The 19,319-nt window shown below is 38.1% G+C and overlaps 1 protein-coding gene across 1 annotated transcript in view; it reads right to left on the bottom strand.

Annotated features, from left to right (window-relative positions):
• Window positions 1-19,319, bottom strand: part of nphp4 (nephronophthisis 4) — a 486,853-nt gene that overhangs the window by 156,041 nt on the left and 311,493 nt on the right. The window contains exon 17 of the mRNA XM_062054501.1: window positions 14,446-14,633. Coding sequence (XP_061910485.1) covers window positions 14,446-14,633 — 188 coding nt within the window. The remainder of the gene's footprint in view (window positions 1-14,445; window positions 14,634-19,319) is intronic.

Below are 19,319 nucleotides of genomic sequence, written 5' to 3'. Positions count from 1 at the left end.
TGCATTGCATTCACTCGTGTGTGCGTACAGAAGCCGCACATACCTTGTGACTGGGTCTGAACGATGTTAGAATGGATGAAAGGCGGACATGACGACAGCTCGTAGAGGACGTTAAAGGCAGTGCATTTAAGGCACGCCCCCAAGACTGTGGTCCGGGTGGACGAGATATAATGACTGATGAACACCTTCGTTGGATAATGAAGGTTGCCTCAGCTCAAAGCCTGATAGTGATGGGATCGGCAGTTCTTTTGACTGTACTGAATCACTAGAATCAGTTCCTTAAAATGATTCGTTCAAAAAATGTGTTCACCGAATCCCCACCCCCCCAATAAAAAAATAGGGGGGGGCGTGCGTAGTACAGTACAGTGCAGTGCAGACATTCCCGGGAGAAGCAGCAAATAGGCGCCCACACAACACTACCGCCCCTCCCTGAATCACGTTCGCGAACGACAACACTACCGCCCCTCCCTGAATCACGTTCGCGAACGACACAACACTAAGGGGGCGCCCCTTAGTACAGTACGTAGTACAGTACAGTGCAGACATTCCCGGGAGAAGCAGCAAATAGGCGCCCACACAACACTACCGCCCCTCCCTGAATCACGTTCGCAAACGACAACACTACCGCCCCTCCCTGAATCACGTTCGCGAACGACACAACACTAAGGGGGCGCCCCTTAGTACAGTACGTAGTACAGTACAGTGCAGACATTCCCGGGAGAAGCAGCAAATAGGCGCCCACACAACACTACCGCCCCTCCCTGAATCACGTTCGCGAACGACAACACTACCGCCCCTCCCTGAATGACGTTCGCGAACGACACAACACTAAGGGGGCGCCCCTTAGTACAGTACGTAGTACAGTACAGTGCAGACATTCCCGGGAGAAGCAGCAAATAGGCGCCCACACAACACTACCGCCCCTCCCTGAATCACGTTCGCGAACGACAACACTACCGCCCCTCCCTGAATCACGTTCGCGAACGACAACACTACCGCTCCTCCCTGAATCACGTTCGCGAACGACACAACACTAAGGGGGCGCCCCTTAGTACAGTACGTAGTACAGTACAGTGCAGACATTCCCGGGAGAAGCAGCAAATAGGCGCCCACACAACACTACCGCCCCTCCCTGAATCACGTTCGCGAACGACAACACTACCGCCCCTCCCTGAATCACGTTCGCGAACGACAACACTACCGCCCCTCCCTGAATCACGTTCGCGAACGACACAACACTAAGGGGGCGCCCCTTAGTACAGTACGTAGTACAGTACAGTGCAGACATTCGCGGGAGAAGCAGCAAATAGGGTGAACGCGAGTCCCCACGCACTGCGTAGGGACTCGCGTTAATCTAACAACAACAACAGTTGCAGTAGAAGGGATAATAATAATAATAATAATAATAATAATAATAATAATAATAATAATAATAATAATATGAATCAGAATTTATCCCCAAGGAGAAATGTATTTTTGTTACAATAACTGTGTAAATAATAGTCTATGTATGTGTACATACATTACTTATTATTTGTATTTATTTTAAATATTCTCAAAACAGCCTGCCCTACACTATACCCCCCGCCAGTAGACTGCTAGTAGACTAGTTGTCTACTCTCATAACTTTATGTGTTGAGATAATGGGGACGTGTGTTTGTTTTCATGTGGCTTGTTTTCATGGGATCGGCAGTTCTTTTGACTGTACTGAATCACTAGAATCAGTGACTTACAGCACCACACTGTGGCCGCAGTTCAGTACGTGAACCAAATCACTTCTGCAGTTCTTTTGACTGTACTGAATCACTAGAATCAGTGACTGACACAGCGCCACACTGTGGCCGCAGTTCAGTACGTGAACCGAATCACTTCTGCAGTTCTTTTGACTGTACTGAATCACTAGAATCAGTGACTGACACAGCGCCACACTGTGGCCGCAGTTCAGTACGTGAACCGAATCACTTCTGCAGCAGCAGTACAGTTTAATTGCAAATCAGCATTATTATAATGATGATGATAGCTACTAAACAACATCAACAACAACAGTTGCAGTAGAATGGATAATAATAATAATAATAATAATAATAATAATAATAATATGAATCCGAATTGATCCCCAAGCAGAAATGTATTTTTGTTACAATAACTGTGTAAATAATAAATAGCCTATGTATGTGTACATAATAATAATAATAATAATAATAATGAATTGCATTTGTTACGCACTTTACATTTGTTAAAATCTCAAAGTGCTACAAAGTATTAAAAATAAAAATAGAAAGTAAGAATATATAATAAAAAATTAAAATAGAAATGAATCATGACACACACTAGATAAAACAGACACATAGATAAAGTAGAAATAAGAGCCTGAAAGCACTGGATAAAAAAACAGATAAGCAAGCAGTGCATTTAAAAACAAGAAGGCAGAGAAATTAGATAAAAGCTGTGCTAAAAAGGTGGGTTTTTAGTCCCTTCTTAAAATGGTCGACCGACTGTGGTGCTCTAAGATGGTCGGGGTTCCAAAGTTCGGGAGCGGCCGAGCAGAAAGCCCGGCGGCCCATAGATTGTAACTTTGTCCTGATGGGTTTGAGAAGGTTAGTGTTTGAGGAGCGGAGGCTGCGGGTAGGGGGTTGAGGGGAAACTAGGTCCTTGAGGTAGGAGGGGGCGTTGCCGTAGATGCATTGGTGAGTGAGCAGGTTGATCTTAAATTGGGTCCGGGATGCGATAGGGAGCCAGTGGAGTGATTTGAGGATAGGTGTGATACGATCACGCTTGCGCACTCTCGTCAGGATCCTCGCTGCGCTGTTTTGAATGTACTGGAGCTTTTTGATGCTCTTTTTGGGGACCCTGACGAGGAGTGCGTTGCAGTAATCAAGCCTACATACATTAGTTGTTATTTTTATTTGAAATCTTCTCAAAACAGCCTGCCCTACACTTTACCCCCCGCACCCTGCAGAGCAGAGAGCGAGAGCGTTGTCGTTCACTGAGTGATTCATGTCGTTAATCCGCGGTGAATGAATCGTTCGCTCAGTCCCTCCCCCCGCCCTCTCATTGGCTGCGTCGTTCGCCGACGTCGAGGGTTCAGTGAGTCACAGAATGCGCCAGTTCCACTCATACCGGCATGGTCGCGGCGGAGCTCAACTGAACTGAGAAAGGAACAAATCAGTTCATGAAGTGATTCGGTTCAGTACGTTCACTCAAAAGATTCGTTCTTTCGAACGAATCGTTCGCGAACGACACAACACTAAAGCCTGAGCCCCGACATTAATGAACTAGCATCCAAGAGAAGATGGCAGGTATCTGGCTTGGGCACATCAGATTAGATCAGTGTGTTGCAAACTGAGCCGTTTAAAGTCCTGAATGGTTGTTTTATTCATTGTTATTTTATTTTCAAATTTATTAGGAAAAAGTTAATGTGGATATTTACCTCAGAAGGCTACAAATAGAAAAGAGGCATTCAATTTTTATTTAAATTGTATTTGATATGCCATCGATATTTTTAAATTATTATTATTATTATTATTTGAAACTGGATTTTGCATGTCACTATAAGCCTTGCTTGTTCAATATTCAATGCAAAACTTGTTTGGGTCCCTATTAAAAGGTTAATTTGTTCAACCTTAGCCCGTGGCTTTATTCAGTTTTAAATTTTGGCCCACTCTGTATTTGAGTTTGACACACCTGGGGCCGTACTTATCAAGCTTCTTAGAATTACTCCTAAGAAGTCTGCTAAGAGTTGACTTAAGAGTAAATCAATTCTTCGCTGAAAGCTGCACTTAAAAGTTAGTTATCAAGCGTCTTACTCACACTTTCAGCAAAGTGTAGGACTAAATCTTAAGTGTCACACTCAGAGCTGAATTACGACATTACTATGTGCCGTAAACGGAATTTTAGGTGACGTCATTTCTGTGTCCATAGAAATGACCAATCACGGAAGGGAATCTGTTGTCTAAGAATAAAGAAATATCTTGGAAATATTTAAGTGGACAATGGGAGTGTATATTTTGACAATAAACTACAAAATAATACAAAACAAACTAGTCCCCGCCGGCACTCACGCTACCGCTCCCTCTCTTCTGTCGCCCACACACTCACTGACGTCACTCACCTCACGGCCACACACATACGCTACTGTCATAACATTTTCTTTCCAATTCATTAATTAGGCAACTAATTTGAAACTGGTGTGGGTGGCTCTATATATACTAGCCCACTGCAGCCACATGCAGAAACCAACAAAGAATCAAAAAGTATTAAATCTGTGACAAAAATAATATCCGCTCTGTCTAAACGATACCGTTTGATCAGCTGCTCGTCATCAAAAAAAAAAAAAACATTGTTCCGTTCCATGAACGTTCGCGCACGTCTCTCTCGCCTCAGTGCCATCCCCTGCTGGCAACTCCTAACCAATAAGACACCTCTGAAGGTCTCTTAAATATCGTGGAGAGTAGGAGTGATTCTTAGACTTAAGAACGTTGATAAAAAGCTTTTATTCTTAATTTTTCAGAGTAGGACTAAATTTCGCAAATTCTCAGGACTTAAGTGTGAAATGGCACTCTAAGAAGCTTGATAAGTACGGCCCCTGATCTAAAGGGAACGCCTAAACACACGAACCGTTTGCAGACATATGCAGAAGGTTAAAAATATGACTTTGGAGCAAAATGTACTAAAACTTTAGACCAAGGCAGATACAATACATATTATCTGGACCAAAAGGATGTGTGTTAAATGTAGAATGACCATAGGTCCACTTTAAGTGAAGAGAAAAGTAATGTTGTCTTTATTTGTCCAAAAATGGGTCTTGAAAAAGCGGGGTCGTCTTATATTTGGGTTTATACGTTAATTATCGCTAATTATTCTTCTCAAAGACTCCTATCAATAGATAGCGATGGCTAAATGACACACTTTGCTTGGGTTTTTTCTTTAGACACCGACTTTGATGGTCAGAGAGTGAGTGGACCCAAAAAAACATTGTCACTGCTAGCCAGGCCATTTTCTAGCATTGCTATGCAGAGATGGAGACCACAAAGAGTGAGTCATGTCCAGAGATTCACAGGAACACAAACACAATCACAATGCCGCCATGCACAAGTGGCAGTTGCCGCATAATAGCACACTGATGAGTGTGTACGAGACAACCCTGTGTGGAAACAAATCATCGCTATACTGACATTAGGGAGATGGATGGCAGGACAAAACCCAAATAGAAAAACCTCAACAATGCTGTACTGCTGAGAATGTTTACATTTCAGAAAAGACTCACCTTATGTGACGACCTAAAGAAACCCGACCAAGCGTGATACAGTTCTCTGGATCCACCATACATGGAAGATGTGCTTATAGGCTCACACATGAGCACATTCATGGGTACCCGACCCAAAAGTTGTCTATCAATCTGATTGCTCCACCCACAAGTTATTATTGAGAAGTGGAATATGAACAGGAAAACAAACAAAAACAAAGTGAAAGCCAATGGTTGCTATCCTCACTCATGCAGTAGCACAGAGTAGAGACATCATATAATCAAACAGATGCAAGTTATTAATGATGCCTGCAAGCTTCTACAGTATAGATGTAGTAAAAACAATGCACAATGTCAGGGAAGTTGCAGTAATTCAGTTTTGAATCATAAAGTGATGGCACACGCCAACAGAGAAGGAGATGGCCTCTGCAAAGTTATGACAAACCCCTGACATTTGTGGCACACCAAAATGCTTTGAAAGACATGCTAGCATACCAGTGTTTCCCACACATTCATTTATTTGTGGCGAACCGCCACGAAAGAATTACGTCCACCACAAAAAAAAAAAAAAAAAAAAGAAATTTAATTTTTTTTTTTTTTTTTTTTTTTTTTTTAAATTGAATTTTTTTTTAATTTAAAAAAAAAATAAAAAATTTTTTTTTTTTTTTTTTTTTTTTTTTTTTGTCCTCTCCAGCTTCTCAGGCAAATCATATAGTTGATGTAGATGCCCATATCGGCTGTTCAGATTTACTTTACAAAAGAGAAGTGTAGGATACTTCTCTTGTTGCCTTATTTGTATTTGACTTTATTAAAATTGTGAAGTGAAGTGAATTACATTTTTATTTAGCGCTTTTTCTCAAGTGACTCAAAGCGCTTTACATAGTGAAACCCAATATCTAAGTTACATTCAAACCAGTGTGGGTGGCACTGGGAGCAGGTGGGTAAAGTGTCTTGCCCAAGGACACAACGGCAGTGACTAGGATGGCGGAAGCGGGGTTCGAACCTGCAACCCTCAAGTTGCTGGCACGGCCGCTCTACCAACCGAGCTATACCGCCCCGGTTATAAAATGTATTTATATTAGAAACACAACATGTGTATATAACAAAGGGTGCAAAGTCTGCAGGCAGTAGGAAACACATAGTTAAGTGTAGGGAGTAAAACTGATGGCAGTCTAAAGTTCAAGATTTTTGGAGCTCTTTGTTCAGTGGATCAGATGTTTGATGAAGCTCTGTGTCTATCTACCACCACTACTGTTTTCTGTTTATTTGTTACTGACTGTGGCAGGACACCTCTGCCTCTGTTTCACTTTATGTTGCTGGTAAATAATATGGTTGTAGTAGTAGGCTAAAGTTAAATTATTTAGTATGCACTAATTAAAGAGGCAGAGCTTTATGAGACATTTTAGCTTTTATATTTTATAAGATATATTTTTTGTAAGAACCACAATTAATAAATATATTTCAGTGAATAACTTATTGTTCAAATCTGTATATAAATATGTACATAAAGTGTTGTAATTATATTGTAAAATGGATGGATGGATGGACGTTTAAAACAAAACTGTTATTATTAATTAGTAAGTATACATTTTTTTAGCCTTTTTAGAGAAAATCATATCATTGTAGTAAATTATGCAAATTACTCGATGATGTCATGGTGACCCATAGCCACGCCCCCACCGCCACAGGTATCTTGGCAGTTTATGGGAAACACTGCATACCCTCAACATTTTTTAATCATTAGATTTTGAAGTAGGGCTGGGCGATATAGATAGTACTAGATAGTAATTTATTGATTCCTTTAGGAAAGTTCCCTCAGGAAAATTTAAATATGGCCTTTTCTTCATATTTCGATATTTTTAGGCCATGTCCCGATACACGATATATATCTGGATATTTTGCCTTAGCCTTGAATGAACACTTGATGCATATAATCACAGCAATATGATGATTCTATGTGTCTACATTAAAACATTCTTGTTCATACTGCATTAATATATGCTACTTTTAAACTTTCATGCAGCGAGGGAAATCACAACTAAGTCAATTGACCAACAATGTATTTATTAAATGTATTTATTAAACAGTTATTAAGCAGTGGCACAAAGATTCATGTCATTTAAAAACAACACTAAATTAAAGTGCACTTTTTGTACAGAACACCACTACAATAGTTTAAAACAGATAAAGTGCACTTTTGTGCATGATGTCACACAAGATATTTCAAATAAAAATGAGCGGCATAATAGGAAATCAAATAGTGTATGTCCTTCGCTATGTGGTAGGTTCCTGCGGACGTTACCTCCTTCTGTTGTTGACTATTTTTTTCCTACGGTGTTGATGTGGAAATGGTTGCCTCGGCATTTTGTTGGTGTGGCGCCGAACGGAGATGTTGACATGCGGAGTAAGCACTCTTCATTCTCTAGCGGGTGACTTTTCAAATGATGCAACATATTAGCAGTTATGCTTCTTTTTGTAGCAACGCTTTTGCCCCACACTTGACAAATTACGGTTGTCTTTTCGACATATTCCCACTTGAAGCCAAACCACTGCTGTTTTTCTTGGGAATTAATTCTTCCTTTATTTGTTACCAGATTCACACCTTCTTTCTCTCGCATTACCACTCGCACCACAGCTAACGTTACCCATGCCGCTAACTCTCTGCTCCGCGAGGGCGTATACGTATGTGACGTATGTAAGAAGGTGCGCTTGCTTTATGTCTCTGTGAGAAGGAGAGACAAGAAAGAGTGAGAAGAGCCTGTGGTGCAATGCCCGCAGCTAAAAGCAACCGCGTGAGAACGTAAACTCGAATATCACGATATAGATATAGCACAGAGACAAACCCGCGATATATCGAGTATATCGATATTTCGCCCAGCCCTATTTTGAAGACAAATAATCAATGACTTATGACCAATTACTTTTACTTTTTTCTGATTGGAAGAGTGTTTCTGATAGTCGAGCGCAGTATTGTGCCGATTTCTGGCTGTGGACAATTACTACCAGCCCTGGGATGCTCGTAACTTAAGTTAATGTTTTAAAAAAAGCAGAGAGGCTGCTCGTATCTCAAAATACTCGCAAGTTGGGGTACTCATAAGTTGAGGTACCCACTGTGTAATTGTAACACATACAATATCGCGATTCGAATGTGAATTTATTTTTTCTGGCACTAGCGGCTATGTTTTTCAAGTAATTTTGCTCAAACTTTGCAGACATGCGCTGGTCAATTCCTTAAAAGTTTGTACCTAATTTCGTTTCCTATAGTTGTAATATTTGTTTTGTTAAGCGCATTGAGCTGTGGGACACATATCAGGTCAAACCAACATATGGGGTTTAATAACATGGCCATATTGTGGTGTATTTGTATAATAGCACAGGCAACTAGGCCTGGGCCAATACACATTTTGCTGGATGATACATTGTCCCACAAATTATTGCCAATTAAATATATTATTGTCAGCATCATTTTGAGACCAAAGTAGCCACTAATGTAATCATAATATATAGTAATAGTAAAAATAATAACAATGTAAATAATAGCAATAATAATAATAATAATAACAATACTAATATTATTAGTAATAATGCAAGAAAAATTATCAAAAACGATCAACTTTTTTTTGTTATTACTGATGTATTTTTTTAACCATTGTAAATTGTAAGGTCAAAACCTTTTAATTATCCTAGTACCGGTAAATCAACAATAACCATGAAATTGACTTTAGATCTCAGTTAGCAAAAATTTCAATAAATAAATTAAGGTTGTCAATACCAATATTTTGGTATCGGAACCAGTACCAAAATGTATTTCGATACTTTGATTTCTTTTCAAACTAAAGGGGATCATGAAAAGATTTCATTGTTTGGCATCCGTTTAACAAAAAATGGTACGATACATTAAACATATGGTTCCTTTTGCACTCAGAGAACACTTTTAGAATATTAAAATACAAGTTAAAAGGCATTAAAAAAAACACTAGGCTTTTCTTGTTGCACTCAAAGAACAATTTTAGAAGATAAAAATAAAAATTAAAAGGCATTAAAAAAAACACTAGGCTTTTCTTGTTGCACTCAAAGAACAGTTTACAATTTGATATATTAAATATAGCCTGCCATAATCTAGGATTAGATTAGAACAGAATAGAAAACTTTACTGATATTATATTAAATGCTTCATGATTAATGGTTGCCACTCTTGGTCTGTGCTTGAAGACAAATAAAATCATTTGTAAATACTAAAAAACAATACTATGGCTAAAAGTGCACATGTAAAATACACATTGTAGCAATTTGTTACAAAATTCAGTCATTTCACTTGGATTAGTTTGTGCTACGTGGGCGGTTTGGACTTCGCTAATATTTGCCACATGACGGGCGTGGACAGCACCTTTTAGCTCGTATTTCCAAAATTGTGTACACTACTGAATTGGGGTCTTATGCCGACATATGGTCACTTATACTGCCATCTGGTGGTGTCAGAAGAGTATAACATACAATGGAATTTGGAAAAAAAAAGTGTAAAAATAAAAATTAGCATGTCAATACACATGAAGTACACGTTTGTGTACTTATGGACTAAGTACATCATATCAAAAGATGATTTTTAGTTTTTATTCTAATTAGGGTCCAATAAGCCCAAATAGCAAAGAGAAATAAAAAAAAGCATGTAAACAAACAGCTTGGGCCTTAAGAGGTTAAATGATGTGGCGGGCCACAAAAATGAAGTGGCGCGTCAGATCCGACCCCGGGCCTTAAGTTTGACACATGCTATCTAGCGAGTAGCGACTAGGGACAAGCTAGACTCTCTCTCTCTGTACCTTTGTGTAAAGTAGCAACTCCTCCTCCACCCAATGAGACACAGATGGTGGATGACTGACAAGAGGGTTCACTCAGTTCATTCAATTCTGCAATTGAATAAAGGCGCTTAGGTGCTGAGAGCGATGGATAGAGTGAACCCTCTTTTGAAAAGAAGAGGCAAAGAAAACAAACACAGCAATTTATTGATTCCGGCAAAGTGATCAGTTTTAATTATCATTCGATTAATTCAGGGGTGTCCAAAGTGCGGCCCGGGGGTCATTTGCGGCCCGCAGGTAATTTTTTAACGGCCCCACGGCACATTCTAAAAATACGAAGAAAAAATAATAAAAAATATAAAAAGTGGTATAAAAGAGCAAACAGGTGAAATGTAACATGAGAATGTTGCATTATTTACTCTAATAACACAAAGCTGCCATGCAGGCTGTTTCTTTCTTGAAAAAATAATAATGAATCAAAATCAATGTCATTATGAATTATTGACCTATTCAAGGCTCCATTTACTTCACATTAAATATTCCACTTTGAGATATTTTGGGGGGAAAATGTTGCATATTTTTTGGTTGCCATTTAAAAAACAAAGTTTTTTAAAGAAGGGCCTAAAACAAACAAACAAAAAACATAAACAACAAAAAAACGTATAATTGACGGATAGATCTGAAGTTGATCTTGAGACTATTGTGGTAAAAGTTAAAAAAAAATGTTGGATTTAATTTTTTAAACTTTACTGAGCAGGACCCTTTTGGATCCCCAATAATTTTAGTGGGACTTTTTTTTTTTTTTTAAGTGTCATTGCTCATAAAAATAATGAATTAAAATCAATATTGTTATGAGTTATTGACCTTTTTAAGACTCCAATTATTATATAATCTCAAATATTCCACTTTAAAATTTTATTGGGGTAAAATATTGCATATTTTGTGTTTTTTTCCATAAAAAAACACGGTTTTCCTTGACAAAAATGGCATACAACTTAAATCTTTAAAAGCGTTATATTGACAGATAGACCTAATGTTGATCTAGAGCAGGGGTCACCAACGCGGTGCCCGCGGGCACCAGGTAGCCCGTAAGGACCAGATGAGTAGCCCGCTGGCCTGTTCTAAAAACAGCTCAAATAGCAGCACTTACCAGTGAGCTGCCTCTATTTTTTTAATTTTATTTATTTACTAGCAAGCTGGTCTCGCTTTGCCCGACATTTTTAATTCTAAGAGAGACAAAACTCAAATAGAATTTGAAAATCCAAGAAAATATTTTAAAGACTTGGTCTTCACTTGTTTAAATAAATTCATTAATTTTTTTTTACTTTGCTTCTTATAACTTTCAGAAAGACAATTTTAGAGAAAAAATACAACCTTAAAAATGATTTTAGGATTTTTAAACACATATACCTTTTTACCTTTTAAATTCCCTCCTCTTGTTTCCTGACAATTTAAATCAATGTTCAATTAAATTTATTGTTTTTATTGTAAAGAATAATAAATACATTTTAATTTAATTCTTCATTTTAGCTTATGTTTTTTCGACGAAGAATATTTGTGAAATATTTCTTTAAACTTGTTATGATTAAAATTCAAAAAAAATATTCTGGCAAATCTAGAAAATCTGTAGAATCAAATTTAAATCTTATTTCAAAGTCTTTTGAATTTCTTTTAAAAATTTTGTTCTGGAAAATCTAGAAGAAATAATGATTTGTCTTTGTTAGAAATATAGCTTGGTCCAATTTGTTATATATTCCAACAAAGTGCAATTGGATTTTAACCTATTTAAAACATGTCATCAAAATTCTAAAAGTAATCTTAATCAGGAAAAATTACTAATGATGTTCCATAAATTCTTTTTTTAATTTTTTCACAAAGATTCGAATTAGCTAGTTTTTGTCTTCTTTTTTTCGGTTGAATTTTGAATTTTAAAGAGTCGAAATTGAAGATAAACTATGTTTCAAAATTTAATTGTCATTTTTTTCGTGTTTTCCCCTCTTTTAAACCGTTCAATTAAGTGTAAATATCATTCATTATTAATAATAACATAGAGTTAAAGGTAAATTGAGCAAATTGGCTATTTCTAGCAATTTATTTAAGTGTGTATCAAACTGGTAGCCCTTCGCATTAATCAGTACCCAAGAAGTAACTCTTGGTTTCAAAAAGGTTGGTGACCCCTGCGCTAGAGATTTAAACCTTGAATAATAATAATAATAATAATAATAATAATAATAATATTAAATAATGACACATTTGTAATATTTTTTTTGACCAAAACCTTTTGGGGTCCCCGGGATCAAGTCAGAGTGGAGGCCTAAATGTATCTTTTTTAAACATATATTGTATTGGTTTTTAAAATAAAAAATATCAAAATGGCCCCCGCTTGCTTTGATTTTTCAGTGTGCGGCCCTCGGTGGAAAAAGTTTGGACACCCCTGGATTAACTGATTAATGGATCCATCAATTTATCGGCCCGGGCCTACAGGGAACACAACAATGGTGCCTGTTTGGATGAATGTTCACCATTTTGTGTGCATTTGTTTAGGAGTATTAGCATTTATTGTGATTCTACTTTTTCTTCCCCCGAGCTGGCAGTGACATATGTGCATGGTTGTGATATTTAAGAGGAAACTGGTCGGTTAAAGGACCAATAAATGGACCGCCTGCTTAATCATACCCTTTACTCTTAATCTTTCAAAAGTACGAGGCTAGCTCTAGTTGAGTTGTTACGAGTAAATTGCTTTTAAGACTGTGAGAAAGAGAATATATGGGAGGTAGAAGGGTTTTGTGGAGGAAATCACGGCGGGTAATATAGTGTGGTGTGCAGGCTGGGAGAGACATGAGGGAGATATATTGACAGCGCTAATCCGGAATGTGCGTCTCGGGAAGAGGTAGAGTCGCGTTAGTGGCCTGAAGGCTGGGGATGGGGAGAAATGTTTGTGTGTTCAATATCACGCTCTGTCAGGAGCTGTAATATCTCTTCCATTTCATTAGTTGAGACGTGAATAGACATCAATCAGTGGCCGCTTGGCTGATTGAAAGGGAAGTAGCTCCGTATCGGAGAACATCGAGGAGCATCACAGAACACGGTTGTACAAAATTATAAGCGAAGAGTGAAATACAACACGGTATGGCAACTGCACGCAGAATATGATTCACATCTGACACCAACGCAAATGTTTTATAGAGAGATTTACATTGGGAACGCCAAAAACCGAACTTTTGGTTCCTGGAACCACCAGTTCCTAGAACTATAGATTCAAGTGGAAGTGTGTGGTTTGTGTTTCCACAGCATTCCACAGTTCAGGGTTGTTTATAAAAAACCAGGCTGATGACGTATGGAGGAGTGGATTACTATATTTCTATGCTGATACCATGTACATAGACGATACAGGAGCCTGAAATCCAGGACTACGAGACTGACAAAGCGGAGAGGAAGCAGGACCTGACCCCCGTCCAGGCACCTTTTCTTTGAACTGCTTTGTACCATACCATACCATACCATCTTTATTTATAAAGCCCTTTAAAAACAACCACAGTTGAAAAACAGAGGGCTGTACACCACAAAGAAATAAAGGCAAAGGACAGACTAAAAAATAAAATTTAAAACAGAAGTAAAATACACGTTAAAAAAGCAAATACAAAAATTACCCTTAGAACAATTTTGTTAGATAAAAAGCAGTTAAAAGTTAAAAACAGTTAAAAAAGTTAAAAGTTCAAAACAGTTTAAAGTCTCATGCTGGGTTAAAAGCCGGTGAATAAAAACGGGTTTTAAGAAGGGTCTTAAAAATAGCCAAAGAAGGGGCCTGTCTCACATGGAGTGGAAGATCATTCCAGAGTTTGGGGCCCGCAACAGAGAAGGTTCTGTCCCCCCTGAGCTTACGCTTGGATTTGGGTACCCCCAGGATCAGCTGATCAGCTGACCTGAGGGACCGGGTGGGGGCATAGAGGTGGAGCAGCTCAGCGAGGTAAGGTGGGACAAGACCATGTAAGGATTTAAAAACAAGTAAGATCATTTTAAAATGTAACCAAAGGCGACGGCTGTTTACGACCCCCCTTCCTTTAGAAACAGTTTTTGCCATGTAATCAGGGAAAGTCCAAATAAAAGAGGAGGCGTGCGACCTTTCGTCAGAGCGTGGTGGAAGACTGTGCAAAGAGTACAGCCCAGAGGTTTCTCCTCAATGAGCTAAATTGCATTCTGTCTCTGTTTAATTCCTTGCTTCTTGTCTGTTTAATAAATGTCATCAGTGTTTGAACCTGACAAAATAAGTTACAATTTTTGCGTTATAAAGCTACAATAAAGTAAACGCCTGACAATTGTCCATGTTGCAGTATGTTTCATTTCCTCTTTTATGGGTATTATCACGTGTTTTTGTTTTGAAGAAGATCAAAAGCTGTGGATCCTTACCAGAGTTCAGGCTTCCGTCATTGTTAATGGCGGTTAGAACACAAGGAAGCGGGTCGCCATGTTTCTGCTGCAATTTGCTGCTGTTCAGCAGTCGGAGCTGCTGCGACGTCACCGGTGGAAAGCGGTAGAACTGGAAGGTGAAGTAGATGTTGCTCGGCCACTCAGGAGCAACCCCTTTAACTGGTTTTCTGTTGAAAGACACAAGGTGGAATCTTTAGAAAATTATCAATATTGTTTTTTTGCACCAACAGGACAAAAAATATGGTATTTTCTCCCCAAAGTTTACATGATTATTTCTTTACTAAAAGCATTGTAACTTACTCTAGCTTAATTTGAAGAAAAACATATTCACACGTATGACAATCAGATGTTTGCTTTGTTATTATTTTGTAGGTTTTCAGGATGCAACGGCTTCCAAATAAAAAAAAAAGATTTTCAACATAAATTCATGCAGTAAAACCTTAACTTCAAAGTGCCCTAACTTAAAGGCCTACTGAACTGAAATTTTTGGGATAGCAGATCCATTCTATGTGTCATACTTGATCATTTTGCGATATTGCCATATTTTTGCTGAAAGGATTTAGTAGAGAACATCGACGATAAAGTTAGCAACTTTTGGTCGCTGATAAAAAAAAGCCTTGCCTGTACCGGAAGTAGCGTGACGTCACAGGTTGAAGGACTCCTCACATTTCCCCATTGTTTACACCAGCAGCGAGAGAGATTCGGACCGAGAAAGCGACGATTACCCCATTCATTTGAGTGAGGATGAAAGATTCGTGGATGAGGAACGTGAGAGTGAAGGACTAGAGTGCAGTGCAGGACGTATCTTTTTTCGCTCTGACCGTAACTTAGGTACGAGGGCTCATTGGATTCCACACTCTCTCCTTTTTCTATATTGGATCACGGATTTGTATTTCAAACCACCTCAGACCTTATCACCTTGTCAGAGGAATGTGTATAGAAACTCACTATTGTTAGGAGGGCTGCGAATCTTTGGGTGTCCCACGATTCGATTCAATATCGATTCTTGGGGTCAGGATTCGATTCAAAATCGATTTTTTTTTTCCAATTCAACGCAATTCTCGATTCAAAAATGATATTTTTCCGATTGAAAAGGATTCTCTATTCATTCCATACATAGGATTTCAGCAGGATCTACCCCAGTCTGCTGACATGCGAGCAGAGTAGTAGATTTTTGTAAAAAGCTTTTATAATTGTAAAGGGCAATGTTTTATCAACTGATTGCAATACTGTAAATTAGTTTCAACTATTAAATGAACCAAAAATATGACTTATTTTATCTTTGTGAAAATATTGGACACAGTGTGTTGTCAAGCTTATGAGATGCGATGCAAGTGTAAGCCACTGTGACACTATTGTTCTTTTTTATATTATTTTTTTTGATAAATGTCTAATGATAATGTCAATGAGGGATATTTAATCACTGCTATGTTGAAATTGTAACTAATATTGATACTGTTGTTGATAATGTTCATTTTTGTTTCACTACTTTTGGATTGTTCTGTGTCGTGTTTGTGTCTCCTCTCAATTGCTCTGTTTATTGCAGTTCTGAGTGTTGCTGGGCCGGGTTTGGTTTTGGAATTGGATTGCATTTTTATGGTATTGCTGCGTATTGTTTTGTTGGATTGATTAATTTAAAAAAAAAATGGAAAAAATGGAGAAAAAAAAAATTTAAAAAAAAAATCGATTTTTGAAAAATGAGAATCGATACTGAATCGCACAATGTGAGAATCGCAATTTCAATTCAAATTGATTCTTTCCCACACCCCTAATTGTTAGTGTAGTAAAGGTATGAATAATATGCAGAAGTAGAACCAGTTTGCATCCTTGCTCAAAATGGGTTTAAAGAATGCTATTGTTTTTTTTAACATGCAATAAAAATAAAAACATGCTCTTTCTCCCCACACAAACAAAAAAAGAGCACTTCCACATACACACATTCAAACAAACCTTCCAATTTCCAGCGCCTACGAAGAGGCAATTCTGGCTTTGACAGCATACACATTGAATAATAATGAAATCAAGCTGCGGTTCCTCCTTTACTATTAATGAACTGATTGGCAATCAGACATCATGTATCTAACATTGAGGTGAAAAAGCATACCTTCTTTTGTAAACAGCTCTCTCAGGATGACGACTGATTTATTAATGTGTTATGTTTCAACTTGATTAATAAAGCTTCTGCCTGTGCATGCATTACTGTAATGTTCAAGCATTGAGTCCGCAGAACAGAGATTATATTCTAGTTGCATGTATCTATATTAACAACTTATAATAAGGCACTTGCAGAAAATATGAGTATTATTGTTTTGATACAATGAGGTCGGTTACATTTACTAAAAAAAATATATTAATAGCCACAACCAAAACATTCCATAAACATGTCATATGACAAATCTTTAAAACTTCTTCTTTATCTTTAAAGAGCAACTAAAAATTAAAGCTGCAAGCAGCGTTGGTCGGGCCCGCATATTTGGCAGGTGCTAGTTGCTGAAGGATGTCAATCTATGAAATGTAGGTCTAAGTGAGACCTATATAGAGGTTTTTGTTTCATGTCTCTAAGACGTTCCTACCGGAAGTTACAAGCCGTTTTGTCTGTGTTTTCCTCCGAGGAGCAGTTTTGTCTGTGTTTTATTCCTAGGGGGCGCTAGAGCGCAATTTTGAGTTTTGGGGTTCGGTTTTTATATTAGATCGCAATTTCCGCCAGTCCTGATGTCTGTAAAAAGTTTGGTGAGTTTTGAAGTATTTTAAAGGGGGCCAAATTACAGCTCAAAGAGGCAAAAATGAGTGTTTTTATGAAAATTTTGTTTTGAAGGGGTGATTGCCAACTTCCTGTTTGTTTTTTGCTGAAGGATGTCAGTGTATGAAATCTAGCTCTGAGTCAGACCTACATAGAGGTTTTTGTTTCATGTCTCTACGATATTCGTACTGGGAGTTAGAGGAAGTTGTGTCTGTGTTTTTTTCCTAGGTGCTGCGGCACAGTGGTTCTTTTCTTTGAAGGCTCGTAAAATCAAAACCGTAGCACTTGTCAAAACTCTTTGAGTATCCGTCAATCAGAAGGGTTCAATCTCTCTCCTGTAGTAGTTTGAAGCCGAAACGACAAACCCGCTCAGAGGATAATGTTTGATGTTTGGTGACCGCTTTTTACAAAAATTTTGTTTTGAAGGGGGGATATCAAACTTCCTGTTGATTTTTACTAGAAGGATGTGAATCTATGAAATGTAGGTCTAAGTGAGACCTCCATTGAGGTTTTTGTTTTATGTCTCTAAGACGTTCCTACCGGAAGTTACAAGCCGTTTTGTCTGTGTTTTCCTCCGAGGAGCAGTTTTGTCTGTGTTTTATTCCTAGGGGGTGCTAGATTGCAATTTTGAGTTTTGGGGTTCGGTTTTTTTATTAGATCGCAATTTTCGCCAGTCCTGATGTGTGTAAAAAGTTTGGTGAGTTTTGAAGTATTTTAAGGGGGTCAAATTACAGCTCAAAGAGGCAAAAATTAGTGTTTTTATGAAAATGTCGTTTTGAAGGGGTGATTGCCAACTTCCTGTTTGTTTTTTGCTGAAGGATGTCAGTGTATGAAATCTAGCTCTGAGTCAGACCTACATAGAGGTTTTTGTTTCATGTCTCTACGATATTCGTACTGGGAGTTAGAGGAAGTTGTGTCTGTGTTTTTTTCCTAGGTGCTGCGGCACAGTGGTTCTTTTCTTTGAAGGCTCGTAAAATCAAAACCGTAGCACTTATCAAAACTCTTTGAGTATTCGTCAATCAGAAGGGTTCAATCTCTCTCCTGTAGTAGTTTGAAGCCGAAACGACAAACGCGCTCAGAGGATAATGTTTGATGTTTGGTGACCGCTTTTTACAAAAATGTTGTTTTGAAGGGGGGATATCAAACTTCCTGTTGATTTTTGCTAGAAGGATGTCAATCTATGAAATGTAGGTCTAAGTCAGACCTACATAGAGGATTTTTTTTCATGTCTCTAAGACGTTCCTACCGGAAGTTACAAGCAGTTTTGTCTGTGTTTTCCTCTGAGGAGCAGTTTTGTCTCTGTTTTATTCAAAAATTGAAGAGCGCAATTTTGAGTTTTGGGATTCGTTTTTTTTTTATTAGATCGCAATTTCCACCAGTCCTGATGTGTGTGAAAAGTTTGGTGAGTTTTGAAGTATTTTAAGGGGGTCAAATTACAGCTCAAAGAGGCAAAAATTAGTGTTTTTAGTAAACTTTTGTCTTGAAGGGGAAATTGCCAACTTCCTGTTGGTTTTTGCCCGAGGATGCGAAATTATGAAATGTAGGTCTAAGTGAGACCTACATAGAGGTTTTTGTTTCATGTCTCTACGACCTTCCTAGTGGGAGTTACAGGCAGTTTGTTTTTGTTTTTTCCTAGGGGGCGCTAGAGCGCAATTTTGAGTTTTGGGGTTTGCTTTTTTATTATATGGCAATTTCCGCAGGTCCTGAAGTGTGTGTCAAATATGGTGAGTTTTGAAGCATGTTAAGTGGGTCAAATTGCAGCTCGAAGAGGCGGCCGGTATAATAATAATAAACCTTACAATAACAATAGGTCCTTTTCGTCCCATTGCAAAAGGACTCCCTTTGGGATTCCTTTGACAATGGGCCGTGCGGGCCCTAAAAACTACTTTTTATACCACACATTTGCTGCAGCAGGGAAAAGTGATTGAAAACGAAGATAAAGAGGGCTTATATGTTCAGTTTCTTATATCCAGACAGGTTTTAGTAATAATAGATGGAGTTTTTCAACTTTGTTATACCTAAAACCTGTCTGAATATATAAGAAACCGCACATATATTTATTAGGAAGACATAATGAACCTTCTTAAGCAATAAAAAAAAATAACAACATAGT

This window comes from Entelurus aequoreus, linkage group LG07, assembly GCF_033978785.1.
Source record: "Entelurus aequoreus isolate RoL-2023_Sb linkage group LG07, RoL_Eaeq_v1.1, whole genome shotgun sequence".
In the NCBI taxonomy this organism is placed as follows: Eukaryota; Metazoa; Chordata; class Actinopteri; order Syngnathiformes; family Syngnathidae; genus Entelurus; species Entelurus aequoreus.
The sequence above is the reverse complement of the archived record's forward strand: the minus strand, read 5'-3'. Positions and strand labels throughout refer to the sequence as shown.